Genomic DNA, 22,076 nt, shown 5'->3' on the forward strand with positions numbered 1-22,076 from the left:
GGAGTCAAAGGGTTTCGGGGTTGAAGGAAAGTGGGGTTGAGGCCAGAGTCAGATCAGCTGTGGTCTTATTGAATGGCGGAACAGGTTTGAGGGGTCAATAATCTATCCCTGCTCCTAATTCATGTGCTTGTAGTTTCTATGAATTCCTATATCTCTTTCTCTGACTGAACAAGGATGCCCCTCATGACCAAAACTGCTCATGGAATGTTTCTTAGTCAATGCTATCAAAAATACGAAACACTTAATGAGAATTTTCCATGCGCTGATTGCAGAGTGCAATGAGCAGAGATTTCATTTCAGTGTAGATTTACATTGCTTCAATTATATAAAAGAGAAATAAGCTGCTCAGTGACGCTGAGATTGGTGGAAAATCATGGGCTTGTACATTAGGCTTATAGCCACATTCCGCATCTATGCTCTTGGTACATGCGACTCTGCATTGGGGAGCGCTAAAGAGCTGCCAGTTTGAAGGAGAGCTGGGAGTGCATTCACATCCATTTTGTTTTACAATAAACAGTCTCACCTGCAATAAATAAATCTTTGTGTCTTTTACTGCCCACTCAATGTCTCTTGCATTTCCATAGGCTTTTTCCACCTGGTGTCCAAAGACAGACAAAAACATTAATGAACTCATGCATTACTCCCCACACCAATCGTTTGTCTCTCCACTCGCCTGACTTAACTTCAACACACTCCCGTTGAGCCTCCTGCCTTGCACCCTCCATAAAACGTGAGCTCATCCATAGCCCTGCTATCTTCATCCTGATTTGGACCATATTTACATCACATTATCATTGTGCTCGCCGGCCTTTAGCGTCCCCTTGTCCAGCGACCACTCAATTTTTAAAATCTCAATTGTTTTGGAGTTCCTCCAAGGCCTCGCCCCTCCCGAGCTCTGCAATTTCCTCTGACTTGACAACCCTCTGAGATTTATGCGCTTCTTCCAACCTGACCTTTTATGCCTCCCCAATTTACATTTGCTCTACCTTTGATAACAGTGCCTGCATCTGCCTAGTCCACAGACTCTGGAATTTCCTCCATGAGCATTCCTCTACTTCTTTTCTTTATTTATTTTACCATTTTCAGTAGCAATTTAAGCCTACCTCTGTTACAAAGCTTGTGGGCAACAGCCTTAATGACCCCTGATGTGGTTCAATGTAAATTTTTGGTTGATAATTACTTTCATGAAGAGCCTGGGGACATCTCATTATGCTAAATGAAGCCAAGAGCAGACGATATAATCTTGACATCTGCTTGCTTTCATGTCCATTATTGCTAAATTCCTTCCCAAACACAAACAATGAGTATTTTTTATTGTTACTCAACATCAATAAATCTAATTTGAAAATTAACAAGTTTTAAATATTCTGAATGAAAAACCCAAACCTGAAGCGCCACGTGTCCCAATCTGAGAATGATGTCCTCCGTGATGCTGCATTTTGCAGCTTCAGACCCGAAAGTAGGATCAGATATAATTCCACCTTCCGCTGCAATTGTAAAAACAAAATCTGTTAAATTTTGCGAACAGGATTTAATTGGCACTAATTTTAGCCTCGGCATCTCAAGTAAAATAACAGAGCTGTTGTTAAAGGTTTTCCCATTAGAACTCCATTCAGAATCATTTGCCGCGATTCAGCGCACAAAGGTTAAAGTCTGCTTTTGGGCATGTTTGGCGGGGGTTTTCCTCGGTGCTGCAGCACCAAGGTTCAAATCTCTAGACCCCACTCCCGGCTTTCAGGAACCCCCTCTTCAACACCCCCCCCCCCAACCTATTCTGGGCCATCGAACCCCTCTTCGCCTCCACTCTTATGGGCAATGAACCTGGTAGTTCCAGGGTGCCTGGGTGGCACTGCCAGGGTGCAAGCTGGCAGTGTCAAGGTTCCTTATTGGAAGGGGGAGTGCCAAGGGACTATCCTGCCCTGTCCCTGACCACCCAGTAGTGTCCGGTGGCCTGCGGGATGCCCCCCGGTGCAGTCACGCCTCGTCCATGGCCGTTGATCCCCAGAGGCATACGGTGTCTGGGTATTTAAAGGAGCCTAATGGCTCATATAAATATGCAGATGTGAATCTCGCCCGGATCTGCGCCGGGCGCAACACAGTCGCTGAATCGTGCCCTTTCACTGGGACAAGGATGATTATCCTTGTGAATATGGGGCCGCATATCAGGAGTGATTGTAGGGAAGTTGTGGTGGTCATGGGAGGGATGTTAGAGTGATTGCGGGAGGGGAGTTTGTCACTGAGGGAAGATTGCACAGATGAAGAGCGGGCATTTATAAAGCAAGTCTGTGGGCCTGGAGGCAACACTCCAGCTCATCCTGGCCCTCAAGTCGCACTGTGAATAAATGTACTTTATGGATCCAATCTTTTTTACTTTCCGGTTCTGGAAACCCCATGGACAGCAGTAAAATATACAAACCTTGTAAAAAGGCACAACTTAAAAAGCTTCAATGACTGATTTGCTCCCTGAGCGAGATTGATTGCATGGTTCCTTTTCTGCCTCGATTAAAACAGAAGTGGCCAGGCTCAAGACCCACTGGCTTGAGGTTTGAAATTTTTAACATTCCACCCAACCCAAACACACCTTCTTTTTGAGGATGAACATTATCTCCAAAGTTTCTGGAAATGAGAAAAAAGGTCCGGCCTATTTCCACTACCCACCATTTTGCTGGTAGTGTTGCTTCTTTGCTCCAATGTCCATCTTGATAATCTGACATTGCCCTTTCAGACTGCGTGAAAGGGTGATGGTGTCAGGTTCTGAATGGCCGCTCACAACAGACTGGAACAAAATATGGAAAACAGTGAAAATCTCCCCGTGAAGGTCGCTGTTGTGATCTAGATAGACTGTCAGTTTAAAAGATGTGACATTGACAGGGCTCTTCAAGAGAGGTAGTTGCTTTAAAACAGAAAACATTCAGAACCTTCCTCTTCATAAACTCATGCTCTGTCCTGGGCTCTAATTTAGACAGATTTATGACCACGACTGCAATTCATTACCTCAGTTATTTTCCACAGGGCAATGACTATTCAGTTTAGTAATTGAACTGAATTGTTTTATCGGTACAAAGGTAATTTCCTTCTCAATAATTCAAGTCAGTAATTCAATATAATTATTTTTTATTAATTTTATTAACACTTATTCTTGTCACTAATGGGTATTCAATCAGGAAATGTTATTTTGGCAATAGGAGAAACGTTCCGCACAAAGACTATGGGCTGGATTCTCTGGTTCCCCAGCAAGCGCTTCTCGGCAGTGGGAGGCGGCACACCGTTCGTTGGCGGCAGGATTATCTTTTCCCCTTACTGTCAATGGGATTTCCCACGGGAAACCCGCACGCGGGATTGCGCTGTCGGTAGGACCATAGGAACCATTGGACCATAGGAATCATGGGAACAGGAGAAGGCTATTCTGCCCCTCGAGCTTGTCCTGACATCAATGAGACCATGACTGATCTGTGGCCTACTCCATATAACTGCCTTTGGCCCCTTTCCCTTAATATCTTTACTAAACAAAAATCTATTCATCTCAGATTTTAAATAAACAACTGGTCTAGCTTCAGCTGCTGTTTGTGGGAGAGAGTTCCAAACCTCGACTGCCCTTTGCGTGAAGAAATGCTTCCTAACATCTCTCCTGAACGGTCTGGCCCTAATTTTTCGATTGTACCCCTTAGTTTAAGAATCTCCAAACAGTGGAAATACTTTATCTGCATCTATCCTGTCTTTTCCTGTTAATATACGGGCGGCACGGTAGCATAGTAATTAGCAACGTAGCTTCACAGCTCCAGGGTCCCAGGTTCAATTCCCGGCTTGGGTCACTGTCTTGGGTCACGTTCTCCCCGTGTCTGCGTGGGTTTTGTCCGGGTGCTCTGGTTTCCTCCCACAGTCCTAAGATGTGCAGGTTAGGTGGATTGGCCATGCTAAATTACCCTTGGTGTCCAAAAAGTTCGGTGGGGTTACTGGGTTACAGGGATAGGGTGGAGGTGTGGGCTTAGATAGGATGCTCGTTCCAAGGGCCGGTGCAGACTCAATAGGCCACATGGTCTCCTCCATCACTGTAAATTCTAGGACATTGATCAGATCACCCCTTAATCCTAAGGAAAGTTGGCATGTCAGCTACGGCCCTCACCAACTTTGTGGTAAACATGTGGCAACATGTTTGAATGTGGCCCTCCCTGTTACAACTGAAGCAAACAAATCTTGAGGGTGGTCTCTCCTGGGTCCTTAATGGCCAAATTAAGCTTATACCGTTGCAGTATAATGGAGGGTCTGGGGCTGGAATGCTCTTTAACAAGTGTGACCAACAGGTCAAATAATGTTTTGTCTGGGGCCTCCAAGGATGTTAAATTTCCAATGAGGTTATAAGTCTGGAGTCTGCACACCGTAATCAAGATGACCTTTTGCTTGTCTTCCCCAGTGATCTCATTAGTGGTAAAGAAGTACCAAAGACTCACAAAGATATTGACCCCCCCCCCCCCCCAAAAAACCCTGCCAGTACCCCCCCCCCCCCCCCCCCCCCCCCCCCACTCTCCCCCACCCCAGGTCAATCAGAATGAGTTTCCCTATCAATGGCATGGTTTCTCACTCACTGGCTGAGATTCTCCATTCTGGATTCTTAGTGCTCCTGCCAGCAGAGAATTGCTATCGGTCTCTGCTGGCGCTAGGAGCGGGACTCAGTATGTGAGTCTCTCCCCTTCACCATACTAATGGGGGAGAGCATGGGGGATGGGCTCACCAGTTTCCGTTGGAATCTCAAGATCGGGCCGTCATTGTGAGCAGGAATCTCAATCGGAAAGACGTTGAATGGAGAATCCTGGCCAGCTTTTGTTGCCGACCTCGTCTTTTCTGTCTTTTTGGAGAATTATAATGCAATCCCTTCCCCACAAATTTTGAAGCTTGCTATCGTTGACCAATTTACTCTAGTCGCCAATGTATTAGAACATAGACCATACAGTGCAGAAGGAGGCCATTTGGCCCATCGAGCCTGCACAGACCCACCTAAGCCTCCACCCTATCCCCGCAACCCAATAGTGTCTCCACACTTTTTTGGTCACTAAGGGCAATTTATCACGGTCAATCCACCTAACCTGCACATCTTTTTTAATAGCACGAGGCATCACTGAAAAGGCTTCTTGAATAATGAAGAGGTTTATTGGAAATCACAATGAAATCTAACCACATACAGGCAGGCGGTGTATCACATAGGTCTTTACTTCTCGACTCCTGAGTCCAGACTGCCTGGCCCCCTGCTCCGAGGGCCCTGCTCTTTCTTCTCATTGGTCAGGGTTCTCATGCGATAGGTCCGAGCGGGCCACGTGGCCCATGAAAGGCTGCCCCTTAAAGGTGGCCAAGCTACCATGGATTCGTAGAAAGACAGTGCCTAAATTGGAGATGCTGTTCATATTCTTTATTCTTTCATGGGATGTGGGCTTCACTGGCAAAATCGGCATTTGTGTCCCTGCCTTAATTGCCCTTGAGCTAAGTGGCTTGCTCGACTATTTCAGAGGGCAGTTACGAGTCAAACACATTACTGTGGATCTGGAGTCACATAGAGGTCAGGCCAGGTAAGAGCAAGAGATTTCCTTCCCTGAACGACATTAGTAGACCACAACAATCAATGATAGTTTCAATCATCATTACTGAGACTAGCTATCAATTCTGAATGGTATTAACTGAATTTAAATTCCACCAGCTGCCAAAGTGGATACAGACTATTAGTCTACACCACAGGACTACTCATTTGGTGACAATACCACCATGCCACCATCTCCCCAATACATTAGTGCAGTCATAAATTAGTTCCTTAACTGTATTCAATGTTTTCCAGTCACTTCACTAAAGTACTCATCAGCCACCTTATAACCCTTTTTTGCCCATCTCATATAAAAGAGAAGTAGGCCATTCGTCCCCTCGAAACTGTTCCAGCACTCTGCTATACCATAGCTAATCTGTCCCTCAAATCCAATTATTCACCTTGATGGCCGTACCTAACAAATATCTACCATTGGTGAATAGGCCCAAAGCTCTGGAACTGCCTCCTTCAATCTGTTTGCCTCTCTTTTCTCTTAAGTTGCCCCTCAAAGTGACCTCTTTGACAAATGCTTCATGTGAGTCAACATCAAATTTTGCTTCATAATGTTCCTGTGATCCCATTTTTGGGATGTTTTATTATGTTAAAGGCACTATTAAAATTGAAGTTGTTTTTAAATTTGATAAGGTGCCCTATAATAGAGTAATGAATAAGGTAGGAAAATGTGAAGTCATAGAATACCTACAGTGCAGAAAGGGGCCAGCCAGCCCATTGTGTCTGCACCAACACTTGAAAATAGCAACCTACCTAGGCCCAGGACCCCACCCTATCCCCGTAACCCAGTAACCAGAACTAACCTTTTGGACATTAAGGGGCAATTTAGCATGGCCAATCCATCCAACCTGCACATCTTTGGACTGCGGGTGGAAACCAGAGCCCCCGGAGGAAACCAACGCAGACACAGGGAGAAAGTGCAAACTCCACACAAACGGGCACCCGAGTTGAATCTGGGTAGCTGTCGCTGTGAAGCAGCAATGCTAACCACTGTGCCACCATGCTGCCCACGATGGTGCTAGTGGTACCATAGGCATAGTGGTTTAGTGGTTTTGTCACTAGATGAGTAGTCCTGAGGTCTAGGCTAATGCTCTGCGTAAAATCATCTGTCTGCTGAAGATTAAGCCTAATTGAGAACTGACGCAATTCAAAAACACTCTTCCAGAAAATGGTGGCTCGTTGAGTAAATGTTTACGTCTGTGCAGGTGTGTAACATCATACATGATTAGTGCATGTGCATTTGTGCAAAACAGCCTCGGGTGAGTACGTAAACGTTTACTTATACATAGTTGCCCCTAAGCAGGTTTGTAGAAAAACAGTTATTAGTAATGGAATGCAGGTAGGACAGCCCAGCAGATAATGAGTCACATTAACATTTCAGGAGCAAAGTTATAGAATCTCACCTCTCCCAGTCCATAGTTTGCATTGATAATCATTCTACCTGAGTGTCCTGTGACAGGGTCACATGTAAACAATACACCTGTAACATGGTTAATGGATACAATATTAGAATAAAATATTATGCACGTTCAGTTCTGTTTTGATTTTCTTTTAAAGACTCTTCCCTCTCCAATTTTAAAGTTTATATCTCTGCAATCCATGAAGAATGAAGCACATGACACGTGTGAATTTGAAAGCCATTGTGGGTAAGGAACAGCTTGCTCCTCTCTACTGTTAATACATGGAATACTCAATGGACGATAATTTTCACAGGTTGCTTTGTGTCAATGAAAGCAGCATAAAGGTTTCCGGTTTGCTATTCCTACTAAAATTGCAAAGTGTTCCAAAAAAACATGGCTATTCATCGTGCGTAGATGAAGTCTTCCCAGTAAGTGAATGATATTGTGCAAGCATAGCAACCTGAGAATTCATCTGCTTCCACAGCTACCATTCATTTGTATCACTGAAGTTTTATTATGAAATTTTACATCAAGAGGAATTGATCAAATATACTTTCTGAAAATGTTTTTTGTCTCAAGTGAGTGAACAATCGCTTGCAACTCATTCACAAGGGCATGTATTTCACCGGGTTTCATTTGACAATGACATTGACTTCTTCAACTTCACTTTCCTACTAAACAATGTTATGCTTGGGTCAGGATGACCACATCTTAGGAGTATTGCTGTAAAAAGAGACAGGCTGTCAAAGTTTTTCTTCTTGCACTCATCAGGACATAGTCACAAGAATACAACATTTCAATGAGACCAACAATGTATACTGCATGAACAGAGAGTGCTAATTGTTTGGCAAGTGGACTCTAATTGGCAGAGATGTTGCCACAAGAATGCACCAGGAAGAATTAACTGCCAAGCTTTTGTTTAAATTCAAACTGGGTTGGTTGGCTCTGATTGGTCAAAACATTGCCATGGGAAATGCATCAGGGAATGGCTGAAGCAAAGTTTTTGTTTATTTGAGAAAGGCGCAAAGTATGAACATGTTCTTTCTGTTTGCAAAGGATATGGCCATGTGCGTGAATACATGCAGCTTCCAGCACATGTATGCTGCACGCCAGGCCGACAGTTGTAAATCTTAAAAGTTTTAGACCTGTCCAGCCCAATCAGCTTATTTGAACCAAGTTCACATTAGAAAATAAAAGTATCATCATTAATCTTATCGCTGTTTGTGGGATTTTGCAGTGCACAAAATTGGATTCTGGTTCCCAACATTATTACAGGGACGGTGGGTGCGATTAAAAGGACTATAGTTAAATGCAATATAAACAGCTTAGTCCTTGTGTTAATGATGAGTGAGGTTGATTGTATTGAATTGATTTAACAAGCTGTACCTGCTGCCTGAGCTGATACCATCTGTTGGATTACCACGCCCATGCTTGATGGCACTGGTTGCCCCCTTTGGCTGCGATATTGCACCGCCTGGAATGAGTAGAGGGAGGCCCAGCATTCCTGCACAGCATTACACGCCTGGGAAAATTTAAAGCAAACGCGTAAATCATAAAATACAAATGTCTAAAGTACATTGTTTTGAAATATAAGGTACAAAGGGAAATCATGGTTTGCATCTTTTTTAAATTGAAAAATCTGAATAAAGAGTCATGGGTCTCATACTCAGGGTCACAACTACGATCGGAAAGGGCAAATGAGAAGTATGTTAAAATCCTTTAAAATGGTGTGTAAAACCAATGGATTACTTTGAAATGCAGTCACTGTAGTATTGGCAAAGACTGTGCTCAATTTAACAAAGTTCAACAAACTTAATCTCGCAATGTCTCACAAACAGCAAATGTGATGATTAAATAAACTATTCTTGGTGACAATGGTTGAGGGAGGACAGTTGGCCAGAGCACTGGGAAATCCTTGAAACTTTCTTCATATAGTGCCCCACAATCCGTAGCATTTGCCTGAGCAGACCAACAAAATCCCAGTTTAATGTCGCAACTGGATAACTGCAGCTGTGGCAATGCAGCACTTTAATACTGCACTCCAGTGCCAGCCAAGGTTCCGTCAATTCCATAGTGCAAATCAAACCCACTAGCTTCAGAGTTAGCCCATAAGGGATCAACATTCACACAGTCCAGAAACGCTTATTAGTTTAATTTGTCCTCAAGACCGTGCTCAAAGGTTTTGATGCTTGGACATGCATTCAGTGGGCAGGTTTGGGTAAGGTCAACCAATTTCTCAGAGTAATGCTGCACACATCATGTCGCATTACATTCATCCCCCACCATCTCGCCTGGGCTTGCGAAATCCTACCAACTGTCCTGGCTTGAGACAATTCACACCTCTTTAACCTGAGGTTACCCCTATCTCTGCATCTATAAAGATTTAATTACCAACAAATGCTCGCATTCTAAGCATTGTCTGGCATCTTTGACTTTGTCTATATATATGTTTCTGGAACCCACCTCTTCATTCAGGGTCAGGAGAAGGAGCAGTGCTCCGAAAGCTAGTGTTTGAAACAAACTTGTTGGACTTTAACCTGGTGTTGTAAGACTTCTTACTGTGCTCACCCCAGTCCAACGCTGGCATCTCCACATTAACACAAGACCGGGTCTGGTTAACTGGCCGAGTCTGAGGTGGCATATCCTAATCACATCAGTAAGATCAAGGATCAAACCAAATCAGATATATTTGGCTGGTTTCTCCTCTACTCGGCGGGGCGGGGGGTCCCGGCACCACACCAGCCGGGGCCGAAGGGACTCCACTGGCCAGCGGAAGTCCGCGCATGCGCGGGAGCGTCAGCAGCTGCTGATGACATCACCGCGCATGCGCAGAGTGGGGGTCACCTCCGCATCGGCCATTGCGGAGGATGATGCCCGACGCGGAAAGAAAAGAATGCCCCCACGGCACAGGCCCGCCTGCGGATCGGTGGGCCCAATCACGGGCTAGGCCACCGTGGGGGGACCCCTGAGGGTCCGCCGACAGGCGCAAAGCGATTCCCGCCCCCGCCGAATATTAGGTGCCGGAGAATTCGGTGGCCGGCGGGCGCGGGATTCACGCCAGCCCTCGGCGATTCTCCGACCCGGCGGGGGGTCAGAGAATCCAGCCTATTGTTTCTAGCCTGAAAGGATGAGAAAATTCACCCAGGCCAACTGGTATATCCGCCGACATTTTATACCCAAAAGGACCTGATCCCAAGTTAATCTAAATAATTTTTCCCCGGGTCTGAAAAGATTGCAGCTCCATTTTGATCTCTCGTTCATATTCAACACTCAATGTAAAGCCTGTTCTACAGCATTTCCTCAACTCTGGGAGAGAAGCCAATTTGGACGTGTTAAGACTGTACTTTTTTAATTATCATATTGCCAAAAGCACAACGAGTGAAAGTGATACATCTTGATAACATTGCAATTTAGGGTAAGAGAGAAATTATTTTCTCGGATGTGGGCGTCCAGAACAATGGAATCATAACCTTAAAAATAGAATTGAGCTATTCAGGGCTAATGTCAGGAAACACTTCTTCACACAAAGGACAGTGGAAATCTGAGACTCTCACCCTCAAAAGGATGGGCAGGTTAGGTGGATTGGCCATAATCTATGTGCGGGGTTACAGGGATAGGACAGGGGAGAGGGCTTAGGTGGAGGGTTCTTTCGAAGGGTCGGTGCACACTCAATGGACCAAATGGCCTCCTTCTGAGCTGGAGGGATTCTATGTATTTTATTCAATGGATAGATCAATTGAAACTGAGACTGATAGATTTTTGGCTGACAAGGGTATTAAGGGTTACAGAATCAGTGTAGGTCGATGGAGTTAGAATATAGTGATCTAAGTGAATAGCAGAAATAGTCTGAGGAGCTGGACGGCCGTCTCCTGTTTATTCCACGTGTCCCACACCCAAAGGTAGATCATTCTCTCATATCCATTAATGCTTCATCTCGAGTCATACTCTTGGCAGCTTTTGTCAATGTTGGCTTACTATTGACCCCCCGCCTCAGAGGCAGGCCAAGGAAGCGGGTCCTAGGTCTACCTTATCCACAACGCAAATCAAACCCATGCTGTTGATATTATTCTGAACCACACACGAGCCATCTGGTCAACTGAGTTAACTGACCCACTCTTACTCCTATTCCTATATTTCAACTCAACATACCATAACAATGAAATTAATCAGAGCATTCAGAAAAATTACTATGGAGAACAGGTTTTATCCACGTAAAGGTTAACCCTTAGTTTGAAGTTGCATAATTCAAACGATCTAATATTACAATTGTTTGAATCAACAAATTCCCATTTTACTGCACGTCAATTCAAATTATTGAGGCAACTCTGAACTACAGGTAAACTACTGAATTTGCAACCTTAATTCCTGTTTAACCCTTATTATTACATTCTCAAGAATTCACGAGTTATCCTATTGATTTGATTTGATTTAGATTATTTTTCTTTTTACCTGTTCAAAGCCTTTCAATCCCAGTTTAGTCTCGAGTTGCCCTGCAGCAGACGTGTCCTCTGTGTCCTCCCAGACTGCACTGGACCTGACGGCCAATCGTTCCTCTGCTCCCAGCAGCCTCAGCTCTTCAAGCTGACCACGAATGGCACTTTCTATCTCAGAAACCAGTTTGGTTTTTCTGAACAATTCAACACATCTAGAAGAGATTAAAAGGGAGCTCATGCGTTGAATGCCACAACAATTTAGAATGTTTTGGTCAGACATCTAAAAGAAAGGGTGGCAGATTTTTAAAAAATGCTTCTGTGTCAAAATTTTGGATACTCGTTTTCCATTCTGTAGTTCCTTTTGGTACCATGCTGCGCTAATCTACTTGTGGCATTTGTTAAAGTGCCGCATCAAAGGTTATTGTGGAAAATAAAAGTGCATGGTCACAGTATGCGGCGGGTAATATATTGGCATGGATAGAAGGTTGGATGGCTAACAGGAAGAAGAGAGTAGGTAGAGGCTGAGATCTACCAGTCGCGTTGTGCCCGAAAGGCAGCACGGCGCAATGCGACCAGTAGATGCCGGGTGATCCCACTTCTGGGATGTAACCGGCTCGCCACACCTTGCGTGATCTAGCGCAATCTTGCAGGATGTTGGCGATGTGAATCCCGTTCATTGTGGACAGGGTGGCTTTCTGACAAATCTGCATATTAGAGTGAGACAGCTAGTCTCACTCTAATATGCATTCCTGAGATCTATCCAAGGTGTGGCATTAAATCACCTTGGCTTGGATACCTTGGGTGAGCGCCGTGCAGTGTTGATCTCCACAAATGAGGACCAGATGGAATGGGACTTATGGGGATTCCCCAGGGGATTGGAGGCCTCTAAGTGCATTAGACAGTGTGGTAAACTGGCACTGCTAGTGCTGCCTGGGTACCCTGGCACTGCCACTTGGGTGCCAGCTTGGCACTGCCAAAATGCCCAGGTGGCACCGTGAACTGGCGGTGGCACTGCCAGGGTGCCAAGCTGGAAATTTCTGTGTGGTAGCGATCGGGCTGGGGAATGGGGGGTGCCGCGGGGGACATGGGGAGGGGAGGGAAGTGGGTGGAGGCCCTGCTTATAGTGAGTTGGGGCTTGGGGGGTTCAGGGACTTGAGCGATCAGGATGCCATTTAAAAATGGCGTCCCGATCTCTTGCTGCACTAAGGAGTTCCGAGGAGCAGAGCTCCTCAATGCAGAAAACGGGAGTAAGTGCAGCCTCGTCAGAGAGTTCCCCGCTGAGGCCCCTGATCTACCTGAATGGGCATTAAATAGAGGAGTGTTTCTTGGTGCTCTTAGTGCCAGTAAACAGCCAGCTAACCTTGCGCATTACGTGATTCTGTCTCCATTCCAGTAGCTTGCGCTCATAAATGGGTCATTTTCAGGATGGCCGAATGTGACAAGTGGTGCAACACAGGGATCGGTGCTGGGACCTTCACTGTTTACATAAATAACTTGGATGAAGGGATTGCTGCCAAATTTGCTGATGACACAAAGTCAGGTAGGAAAGTAAGTTGAGAAGATGACATATGGAGGCTACAAAAAGATGTAGGTTAAGTGAATGGGAAAAGTTTGGGCAAATGGAGTATCATGTGGGAAAATGTGAAATTGTCCATTTTAGCAGGAAGTATAAAAAAGCATATTATTTAAATGGAAAGAGATTGCAGCGCTCTGAAGTGCAGAGGGATCTGGATGTCCTTGTTCATGAATCACAAAAGGCTAGTATGTAGGTACAACAAGTAATAAGGAAAATTCATAGAATGCTACATAAGAACATAAGAACTAGGAGCAGGAGTAGGAGTCTGCTCTGCCATTCAATAAGGTCATGGCTGATCTTTTTGTGGACTCAGCTACACTTAACCGCCCACTCACCTTTTATTCCTTTACTGTTCAAAAATCTATCTACCTTTGCCTTGAAAACATTTAACGATGTGGCCTCAACTGTTCACTGGGCAGGGAATTCCACAGATCCACGACCCTCTGAGTGAAGAGGTCCCCCCTTAACTTAGCCCTAAGTCTACTTCCCCTTATTTTGAGGCTATGCCCCCTGGTTCTAGTTTCACCTGCCAGTGGAAACAACCTCTCTGCTTCTATCCTATCTATTCCCTTCATAATTTTTTATAGTTCTATAAGAACCCCCTTATTCTTCTAAATTCCAATTAGTTTAGTCCCAATCTACTTGGTCTCTCCTCATAAACCAATCCTCTCAACTCCAGAATCAACCTAGTGAATCTCCTCTGCACACCCTCCAGTTCCAGCACATCCTTTCTCAAGTAAGGAGATCAAAACTGTATACAGTACTCCAGGTGTGGCCTCACCAGTATCCTATACAGCTGCAACATAACCTCCCTTCCTTTAAACTCCATCCTTCTAGCAACAAAAGACAACATTTCATATGCATATTTAATTACCTGCTGCGATTCATGTACAAGGACACCCAGGTCCCTCTGCACAGCAGCATGCTGCAATTTTTTACCATTTAAATAATAGTCCACTTTGCTGTTATTCCCACCAAAACTGATGACCTCACATTTATCAACATTGAACTCCATTGGCCAGAACCTTACCCACTCACTTAAACTATCTATATCACTCTGCAGACTTTCAATGTCCTTTGCACACTTAACTCTACCACTCATCTGCGAACTTTGACACATTACACTTGGTCCCCAACTCCAGATCATCTGTATAAATTGTGAACAATTGCAGACCCAACACTGATCCGTGAGGCACACCAGTAGCCACTGATCGCCAACCAGAAAAACACTCATTTTTCCCCACTCTTTGCTTTCTGTCAGCTAACGGATCCCGGTCTGGGGCAGTGGGGGGGGGGGGGGGAAGAAGGCAAGAATTCCAAGGCTACACTGCAGAGGAGAAGAAACATGGGTGGCCTGGCCCTTCCGAACCTGCTGCACTTCCACTGGGCAACCACAGCCGAGAGAGTGAGGGGATGGATACCGAATATGGAATGGGTGAAGCTTGAAGAGGCCTCAGCATCAACACTCAACCAAGTGTTGCCCAAGTAAAATTTAATTCTGTGGGGTCAAAAGTAAAACTCTCAAACCTCGAACAAAGGAAGGTGGCTATGTGTGTTGGAGGATGATCATCTCAGCCTCAGAAAATTGTTGCTGGAATTCCTCGGGGGAGGATCTCCAGCTGCTTCATCAGTGACCTTCCCTACGTCATAAGGTCAGAACATATAAAGCTCTACTGCCTGTCTCGTTACCCTGAAAAAGTCCCACTTGCCCATCACACATGTAATCAATGACAACATTGGCTCCTGGTCTGGCAGCTCCCAGTGCTGTCACATCTCTGGTTTGCTCCCAGTGCTGGTAAGCCAGTCTCACTCCGAACACTGTCAGGAAGATTTTCCAGCCCCTACTGCCAGAGGAAGTGTCTGGACCTGCCGAAAGTTAAACAGACTTCTGGCTGGGCCGCCAAATCTCCTGATGCGACAGGGCGGTAGAATTCTGGCCTATTAGCAATAACAACACTGTTCTTATGAAATCTACAACACACTACAGCAATACCACAGGAAAAATATTGGTGTACAAGGAATGTTGTCAGGGGAAAGAGGTTTGGTTGATTTTACCTTTGGCACAGTTGACGAAGATTTTCATTTTTAGGTGTGCTACTGAAATACAAGAGCATAATTAAAAACGAGAAAGTGATGGCAGACGACAGAATTCAAACATGTTGCCATTCGGTGGGGCTTCAATTTTTTTTTTTTGGTGAAAAATTTAGTGTACTCAATTCATTTTTTCCAATTAAGGGGCAATTTAGCATGTTCAATCCACCTAGCCTGCACATCTTTGGGTGGTGGGGGCGAAACCCACGCAAACACAGGGTGAATGTGCAAACTCCACACGGCCAGTGACCCAGAGCCGGGATCGAACCAGGGACCTCGGCGCCGTGAGACAGCTGTGCTAACCACTGCGCCACCGTGCTGCCCTCCTAGTGTGGCGTCAATGCTAAGGTGCAACTGAAATTACTCAAATTGAGACTGAATTTGGAACTTTTGAATCAGGTTATCTGGCTTAAAATAAGAGAATGAGCATACCAGATCACATCGTTCAGCTCTGCCACAGCTTGCCAAAGACTGCTGTTCATTTTCATTTGGTATTCCAGGGCAGCGATAGTGACACAGAGACCTGCGGGTACAGAAAACTGACAAAAAAAAACAGCAGGATATAAATCTATTGTGGCTGAGCTGGTTTTATCCATCACTTTAATTTGATTATAGTATGGTTCCTGGAAAGTTATAACAACTCTTGATTCAAAAATATAAGAATATAGTTGCTCCTAATGGCTGTAGCCTTGGTTCGATGAAGGGGCAGGAGAGTCCCCAAGGCTGGAGTAGTTTCACTGGTGATCTCTCAGCTACATTAAGCCGTGCCAAATAGACTAAAAGGCAGAGGTCAAACAGCAGTCGTGTTTGGCTGGATCCAAGAATACCTATCACACATGGGGGATTCAAATTAACAGTAATGGCAACAGCAACCCCATTAATTACAGTACAGTACCACAAGGTGAATGGTGCCTGGAGATTTGCTATTGCATTCGAAAGTTCACCAGCTGCCTTGCTTCAATTAGATAGATGGGAATGGCTCGACACAAAGCTATGTTTATTTGGATATTTTCCGGGATTTTGTTTCCTGCTTGGAAGTTCAAGACTGCTTGAATTTCTAACAGTCAGCTTGAGAACAAATGGTTACCACTATCACTAGTTTATAGCTTTGTCCGCACATCAATGACATTATTTTGACACTTTTATGTATTGTTTCAAGTTTGCTCAACTACCATGAGAACTGGACAATGTCTTCCACCTCGTCATTGTAAAATTTTGACGTCTAGATTCGCTTTGGTAAGCGGGGCTACTAGAATTACCCAATTCTAGTAGGTTACGAAGTTGCAGGTTCAAGTCCAGCTTCAGAAACTTAAGCACATAATCCAAGCTGAAACGCTAGCTCACTGCCGCAGACGCGTGCACATTAGCACCATCCTTTGAACAAGAGTTAAAGCAAGGCCCCATCGGCTCAGGTAAAAGATCGCCAGTGGCCATTTTGAAGAAAGGCATGGGAGCTATCCCTAATCAATATTCATCTCTCAGTTCATATCATAAGAGTGGATGATCTCATCATCGGCACATTGTTGTTTGTGGCCCTCGTTGTGTGCTATTTGACATTGGCATTCCCTACAGTGCAACAGTGACGACAGTTCAACAGCGCTCAATTAGCTGTTTGGGATATCCTGAGGTCATGAAAGGCACAGTAGAAATGTATGTCTTTCTTCTCAATTTACAATAAGGCAACAAAGGAAATGCTAATCCAATAACAGGACACTGGATTTTTATCAGCCAGACTAGCCCCTTAATGGTAACAAAAATGCTTTAGGCAGAAAACTCTGAAAGGAATAAAGCCGTAGGCAATCTAAAGCATAAAGGTCTGCTTTATAATATGGAGATATTTAATATAAGACAGAGGCAGGGAGCTAATTTTCCTTGTATTGAATTTATGAGGTGAAATGATGCAAATTCCTCTTAAATTTACAGTATAATAATAATAATTTTTATTGTCACAAGTAGGCTTACGTTAACACTGCAATGAGGTTACTGTGAAAAGCCCCTAGTCGCCACATTCCGGCGCCTGTTCGGGTACATAGGGGGAGAATTCACAATGTCCAAATTACCAAGTAGGCACTCAAAAAACAAACATTTATTCTACTGGACGTTTAAATATACTGAGTATAGGTTAACATGTTAGGTGGATTGGTTAGGTGGATTGGCCATGCTAAAATTGCCCGTAGTGTCTTAAAAGTAAGGTTAAGGGGGGGTTGTTGGGTTACGGGTATAGGGTGGATACGTGGGTTTGAGTAGGGTGATCATTGCTCGGCACAACATCGAGGGCCGAAGGGCCTGTTCTGTGCTGTACTGTTCTATGTTCTATGTTCTATGATAGGTTACACAAAGGAATGAGTATATGTGTGAAGTTCCATTGCATCAAGAACACTCCTATTAAATTTTTACGTTTTCAAAGATCCTCAGATTGTACCTATTGCTGTCCTATAGACATTTATAGGATTTTCTTATATAAAACATGCACAGAAAGAAAAACAAACTGAAAAAAGATATAAAGGCACCACCTCTTTCAGATAAACAAGTCAAACTTTAATACACATTCAGCCATCTCCTGAATCGGAGTGAGGGGTGGAGAGGCTGGTGAGGCTATCTATAATCGTATTAACTTATCTCTTTCCTACACTGGAGCGAGAGTGGGTTTGGGGTGGGACAATGATATCTGCAGTGAGATCAGCAATATGGAGGCTGACAATGGAAGACTGGATGCCGGTTTTAGGGACCATTTCTGACAACTGGAAGAGGGCCATGGTTGTGATGGGTTTTTTTTGTGGGCGCTTTTTGGATATATAGTCCGTCAACATTTGGCGACCCAAAATAAGTGAACAGAAGAGCATTGAACACCACCATAAGATTCCCCTCCAAGTCACACAACAATTTCTCATTGACGTGAATGAAAGCTTTGCAGATCAAGGATCTGAGGGGGTTTAAACCCTGGAGATGTGAAGCGTAATTCTCCGTCGCGCTGCACCAGATTTCTGGTGTGGAAGGCTCCCGGGGTTCTTGGTCTCGCCAGCTGGCATTACCATTGTGGGCAGCCCCACGCGTCGGGAAATCCAAGGGCTGCCAGCGCAACGGAGAATCCCGACAGCGGAGAATCCAGCATGTGGTTTTCGCATTCCAGCAATTTGCACAAATGCCTTCTCTGCCTGAGCCAACAGGCATAGGGCACAGGTAAGTTTTAAAGCAGTGTTTTATTCTCACTGTCTATTTGGTTTTGGTGGTAGGGAGGGGCCCGATTCAGCCTCTGACCTTTTATCCCTGCTTAAGTTGTTATCATGCTTGCCCTCAATCACTGTTTTGTTCCTCACCAACCAAAAAACTCCACACAATATTCCAGCCACCTCACAATATTTTTGCTTTGTACCCCACCTGATTCCTGATGTGTTTCTGCATTTCTGTCAGCTGTGCCAACTGAGCTCCTTTACTGCCCACCACTGCAGCGCACTGGCACGCCTCATTAGAGAGCGCCAGCACCAACTCGGAGCATTCTGGCACCACAGGTTCCTGGAACTTTTCAACTGGTATGAAGTCAGGAGCCTGTCGACCACTTTCATTTCTAAACAAAGGGAAAAGGAAATCCATTATTTTCTCAGCGCTATAAAAACTTTTTCAAATCAACACTTCAGCAGCAGCAGCGACCCATGGGGTGGTGGGGGGGGGGGGGGGGGGGGGGGGGGGGGGGGGGGTGAGTGCCCCGATGGGTGGGGGTGGGAGGATTGAGGCACGTGGGGGTAACGTCTAGTGGATTGCTGATGTATATTCTCTTTATGCAATAGGTTAATGTTCACTAAGTTTCTGCATTAAGATTATTACTATTTAATATGGAAAATTTTGCAAAGCCTTAATTTAAAAAAAACAGCAGCAGCAACCTGGGGGTGGAGGGGTGGGGTGGGGTGGGGTTTCTTTTCCTTTTTGTAAGGGATGCATGCTCTATCCTGTTTTGAATTGGGTGTTAATTTGCTAAACTGTTTATCGTTTAGAGCAGTGCTTCTCAAACTATCTGATGTGGCGTACCGGCAGTTTTTTTTTTCAATGTGCCAGGGACCGGTGAGCGAAACAAGCCAATCCAGCTGGGGGTTCGGGGGGGTGGGGATGTGAACCCCAGAAATTTTTTTGAGATATATCTTATTGCAGGGGCAATTATATTACATTATAATATATTTGCAACAATATAATATAATGTAATATAATTGCCCCCCCTCCAAAGCACGGCCCGAGGACGCAACCCCCCCTCCAGCACAGGCCAAGGACGCAACCCCCCCCCCCCCCCCCAGCCCCCAGCACGGCCCGAGGATGCAACCCCCCCCCCCCAGCCCCCAGCCCGGCCCGAGTACGCAACCCCCCCCACCCCCGCCCCGTTCAGCACGAGGACGGAACCTCGGAACGCCCCAGCCCCAGCTCCAGCTCCAGCTCAGCACTCGCCTTTGCGCAAGTGTGAAAGTGTTTCTTTTCTGGGAGTACTCCACGTACCGGCAGACGACGGCTCGTGTACCGGCACCGGTACGCGTACCACACTTTGAGAAGCACTGGTTTAGAGGGTTAAGTTGTTCTGTTCTGTTGGCATGTTGCCCTTCTTTCTTTGTATTATTTTCCTTTTTGGAGGGTTTTGTAAACTTATTGAAAACTCTGAATAAATACATTTAAAAAAAAAAAACTTTTTGGTAACTGTATTGATTAGCTATTCACAAAAACGTACCTGTAATGAAATTCAATTATGCCCCAGCCACGAACAGTTAAATTCAAACGGTAGTTGGCGACACATTCATGGATTCTACCGCCCCAGGTTAAACCTCCAAACATGACAGGGGACGCATTTTTATCAATTGACACTTGTAGGTGATATAACTGTCCTCCTATAACAGGAAAGAGAAATGTATAATAATAGCAAATTTTAAAAACTGATGATGCCCAAAAGCCTCACGGTAGCATGGTGGTTAGCATCAATGCTTCACAGCTCCAGGGTCCCAGGTTCGATTCCCGGCTGGGTCGCTGTCTGTGTGGAGTCTGCACGTCCTCCCCGTGTGTGCGTGGGTTTCCTCCGGGTGCTCCGGTTTCCTCCCACAGTCCAAAGATGTGCGGGTTAGGTGGATTGGCCATGCTAAATTGCCCGTAGTGTAAGGTTAATGGGGGGATTGTTGGGTTACGGGTATACGGGTTACGTGGGTTTAAGTAGGGTGATCATTGCTCGGCACAACATCGAGGGCCGAAGGGCCTGTTCTGTGCTGTACTGTTCTATATATGCATTTATATATTTTAATGACAAACTGGCTCCACGTAGACCATAGTTTGCAGTTTGTATTTGCTATAGTCAATACGTAGCACAGCAGTTTTATAATACGATTTATTGCGCCTGTCTAGCAGCGCAATAGGTAAATGTACAAGCACAAGTCAATTCAGCAGCCAATACATCTTCTCTTCTCACCTGCTGTGAAGCTGATTCTGTACAGGTCGGCAATGATTCCATCATCAGCGATATCTGCTAAAGAGGCGTCTGACCAGTCAATCGCAGCCTTCCTCCCATTTGGAAACATCACATAACCTATTTTCATGCTGGAAGAAAATCATCAGCTATTTACAAATTGAACAAGTTTAAGCTTCTTTTGAAGTTATTCTACGTTAAGGGCGCCATACAAACAAAGTTTTTCGTTGCGCAGAATTTCATGTTGTTGAAGGCTTAAAACATTGATTACGAATATTGCACACTTCAAGCCATTTGGCATTGAAATGCATGAAGGATGTGGAGTCGTTGCATATACCAATTATAGTCCTGCAAGACAATGGTGGCCAACTCTGGTATTAACCCCACCTCCCATACTGTGTTAACTCAAACCTCGTCAAAATTAACAAAGACTCCGGGTTTCCAAAACATCAGGTGCCCCTCTTGACCTCGCCAAAGGAATGCAAAGCATCTTATTTTTTATCCTTTCATGAGATGTGGACATGGCTGAATGACCAAAGTTTATTAGGGGCTGTTTAGCACACTGGGCTAAATCGCTGGCTTTGAAAGCAGACCAAGGCAAGCCAGCAGCACGGTTCGATTCCTGTAACAGCCTCCCTGAACAGGTGCTGGAATGTGGCGACTAGGGGCTTCTCACAGTAACTTCATTGAAGCCTACTCATGACAATAAGCGCTTTTCATTTCATTATTACCCATCCCTGTTTGCCCTTGACCTGAGCAACCATCTCAAAATCAACCACATTGCTGGGGACCTGGAGTCACATGTCGGCCAGACCTTGGAAGGACAGTAGATTTCCTTCCCTTCAGGGCATGAGTGGCCAGATGGGTTTTTACAACAATTGACACAAGCAAACTTTTAATTCCAGATTTCTATTGAACTCAAATTTCACCCTCTGCTGTGGTGGAACCCAGGACCACAGGGCGGTGGTCCTGTACAGAGCAAGTCTGGGGGCCAAACCTCCTCCGATTTCCTCTCAAACTTTAGCCTGGAGCCTCGAGGGTTCCAGTTTTATTGTGTCACGATGAGGAGGCAGAGCTGAGCACTTTCCAATGGAAAGGCATGGATAAAGAAAGACTTACACATTTCATTCTCTTATTTATATTGCTGCTAATGAGCGGTAGAGGTAGAAAATGAGAAGCAAACTAACACTCAAAAACAGAAAGCACACTGTCTCTCTTCACTTTCAATCTAGATGCATCACTATGGGGCTGGTTTAGCACAGGGCTAAATCGCTGGCTTTGAAAGCAAACCAAGGAAGGCCAGCAGCACGGTTCGATTCCTATACCAGCCTCCCTGAACAGGCGCCGGAATGTGGCGACGAGGGGCTTTACACAGTAACTTCATTTGAAGCCTCCTTGTGACAATAAGCGATTTTCATTTCACATTGGCCTGTTGGACATGCACATACTGACTTCCCCACCAAACAGGGCTAAAAGGGTTAGGAATGACCACGATGGTGAAGTGAATTGAGATACTTCTCACCAACAAAATCTCCCATATGGTCAGTGTCTAAAACAGTTTCTCTTAATC

General features: G+C 45.0%; 1 protein-coding gene across 2 annotated transcripts in view; it reads right to left on the bottom strand.

Annotated features, from left to right (window-relative positions):
• LOC119971132 (putative phosphoenolpyruvate synthase) overlaps positions 1-22,076 on the bottom strand; it is a 167,233-nt gene that overhangs the window by 76,021 nt on the left and 69,136 nt on the right. Inside the window, exons 9-19 of one of the 2 annotated variants that reach the window (XM_038806299.1) lie at positions 20,510-20,637; positions 19,784-19,940; positions 18,457-18,643; positions 15,511-15,617; positions 15,043-15,081; positions 11,428-11,623; positions 8,365-8,500; positions 6,982-7,058; positions 2,659-2,776; positions 1,387-1,487; positions 524-595 (exon numbers count right to left, since the gene is read on the bottom strand). In XM_038806299.1, the coding sequence (XP_038662227.1) occupies positions 524-595; positions 1,387-1,487; positions 2,659-2,776; positions 6,982-7,058; positions 8,365-8,500; positions 11,428-11,623; positions 15,043-15,081; positions 15,511-15,617; positions 18,457-18,643; positions 19,784-19,940; positions 20,510-20,637 (1,318 nt within the window). Of the gene's footprint in view, positions 1-523; positions 596-1,386; positions 1,488-2,658; positions 2,777-6,981; positions 7,059-8,364; positions 8,501-11,427; positions 11,624-15,042; positions 15,085-15,510; positions 15,618-18,456; positions 18,644-19,783; positions 19,941-20,509; positions 20,638-22,076 lie in introns of both variants that reach the window. The other variant, XM_038806297.1, reaches the window with a different exon arrangement.

Source organism: Scyliorhinus canicula, chromosome 9, assembly GCF_902713615.1.
Source record: "Scyliorhinus canicula chromosome 9, sScyCan1.1, whole genome shotgun sequence".
Taxonomy (NCBI): domain Eukaryota; kingdom Metazoa; phylum Chordata; class Chondrichthyes; order Carcharhiniformes; family Scyliorhinidae; genus Scyliorhinus; species Scyliorhinus canicula.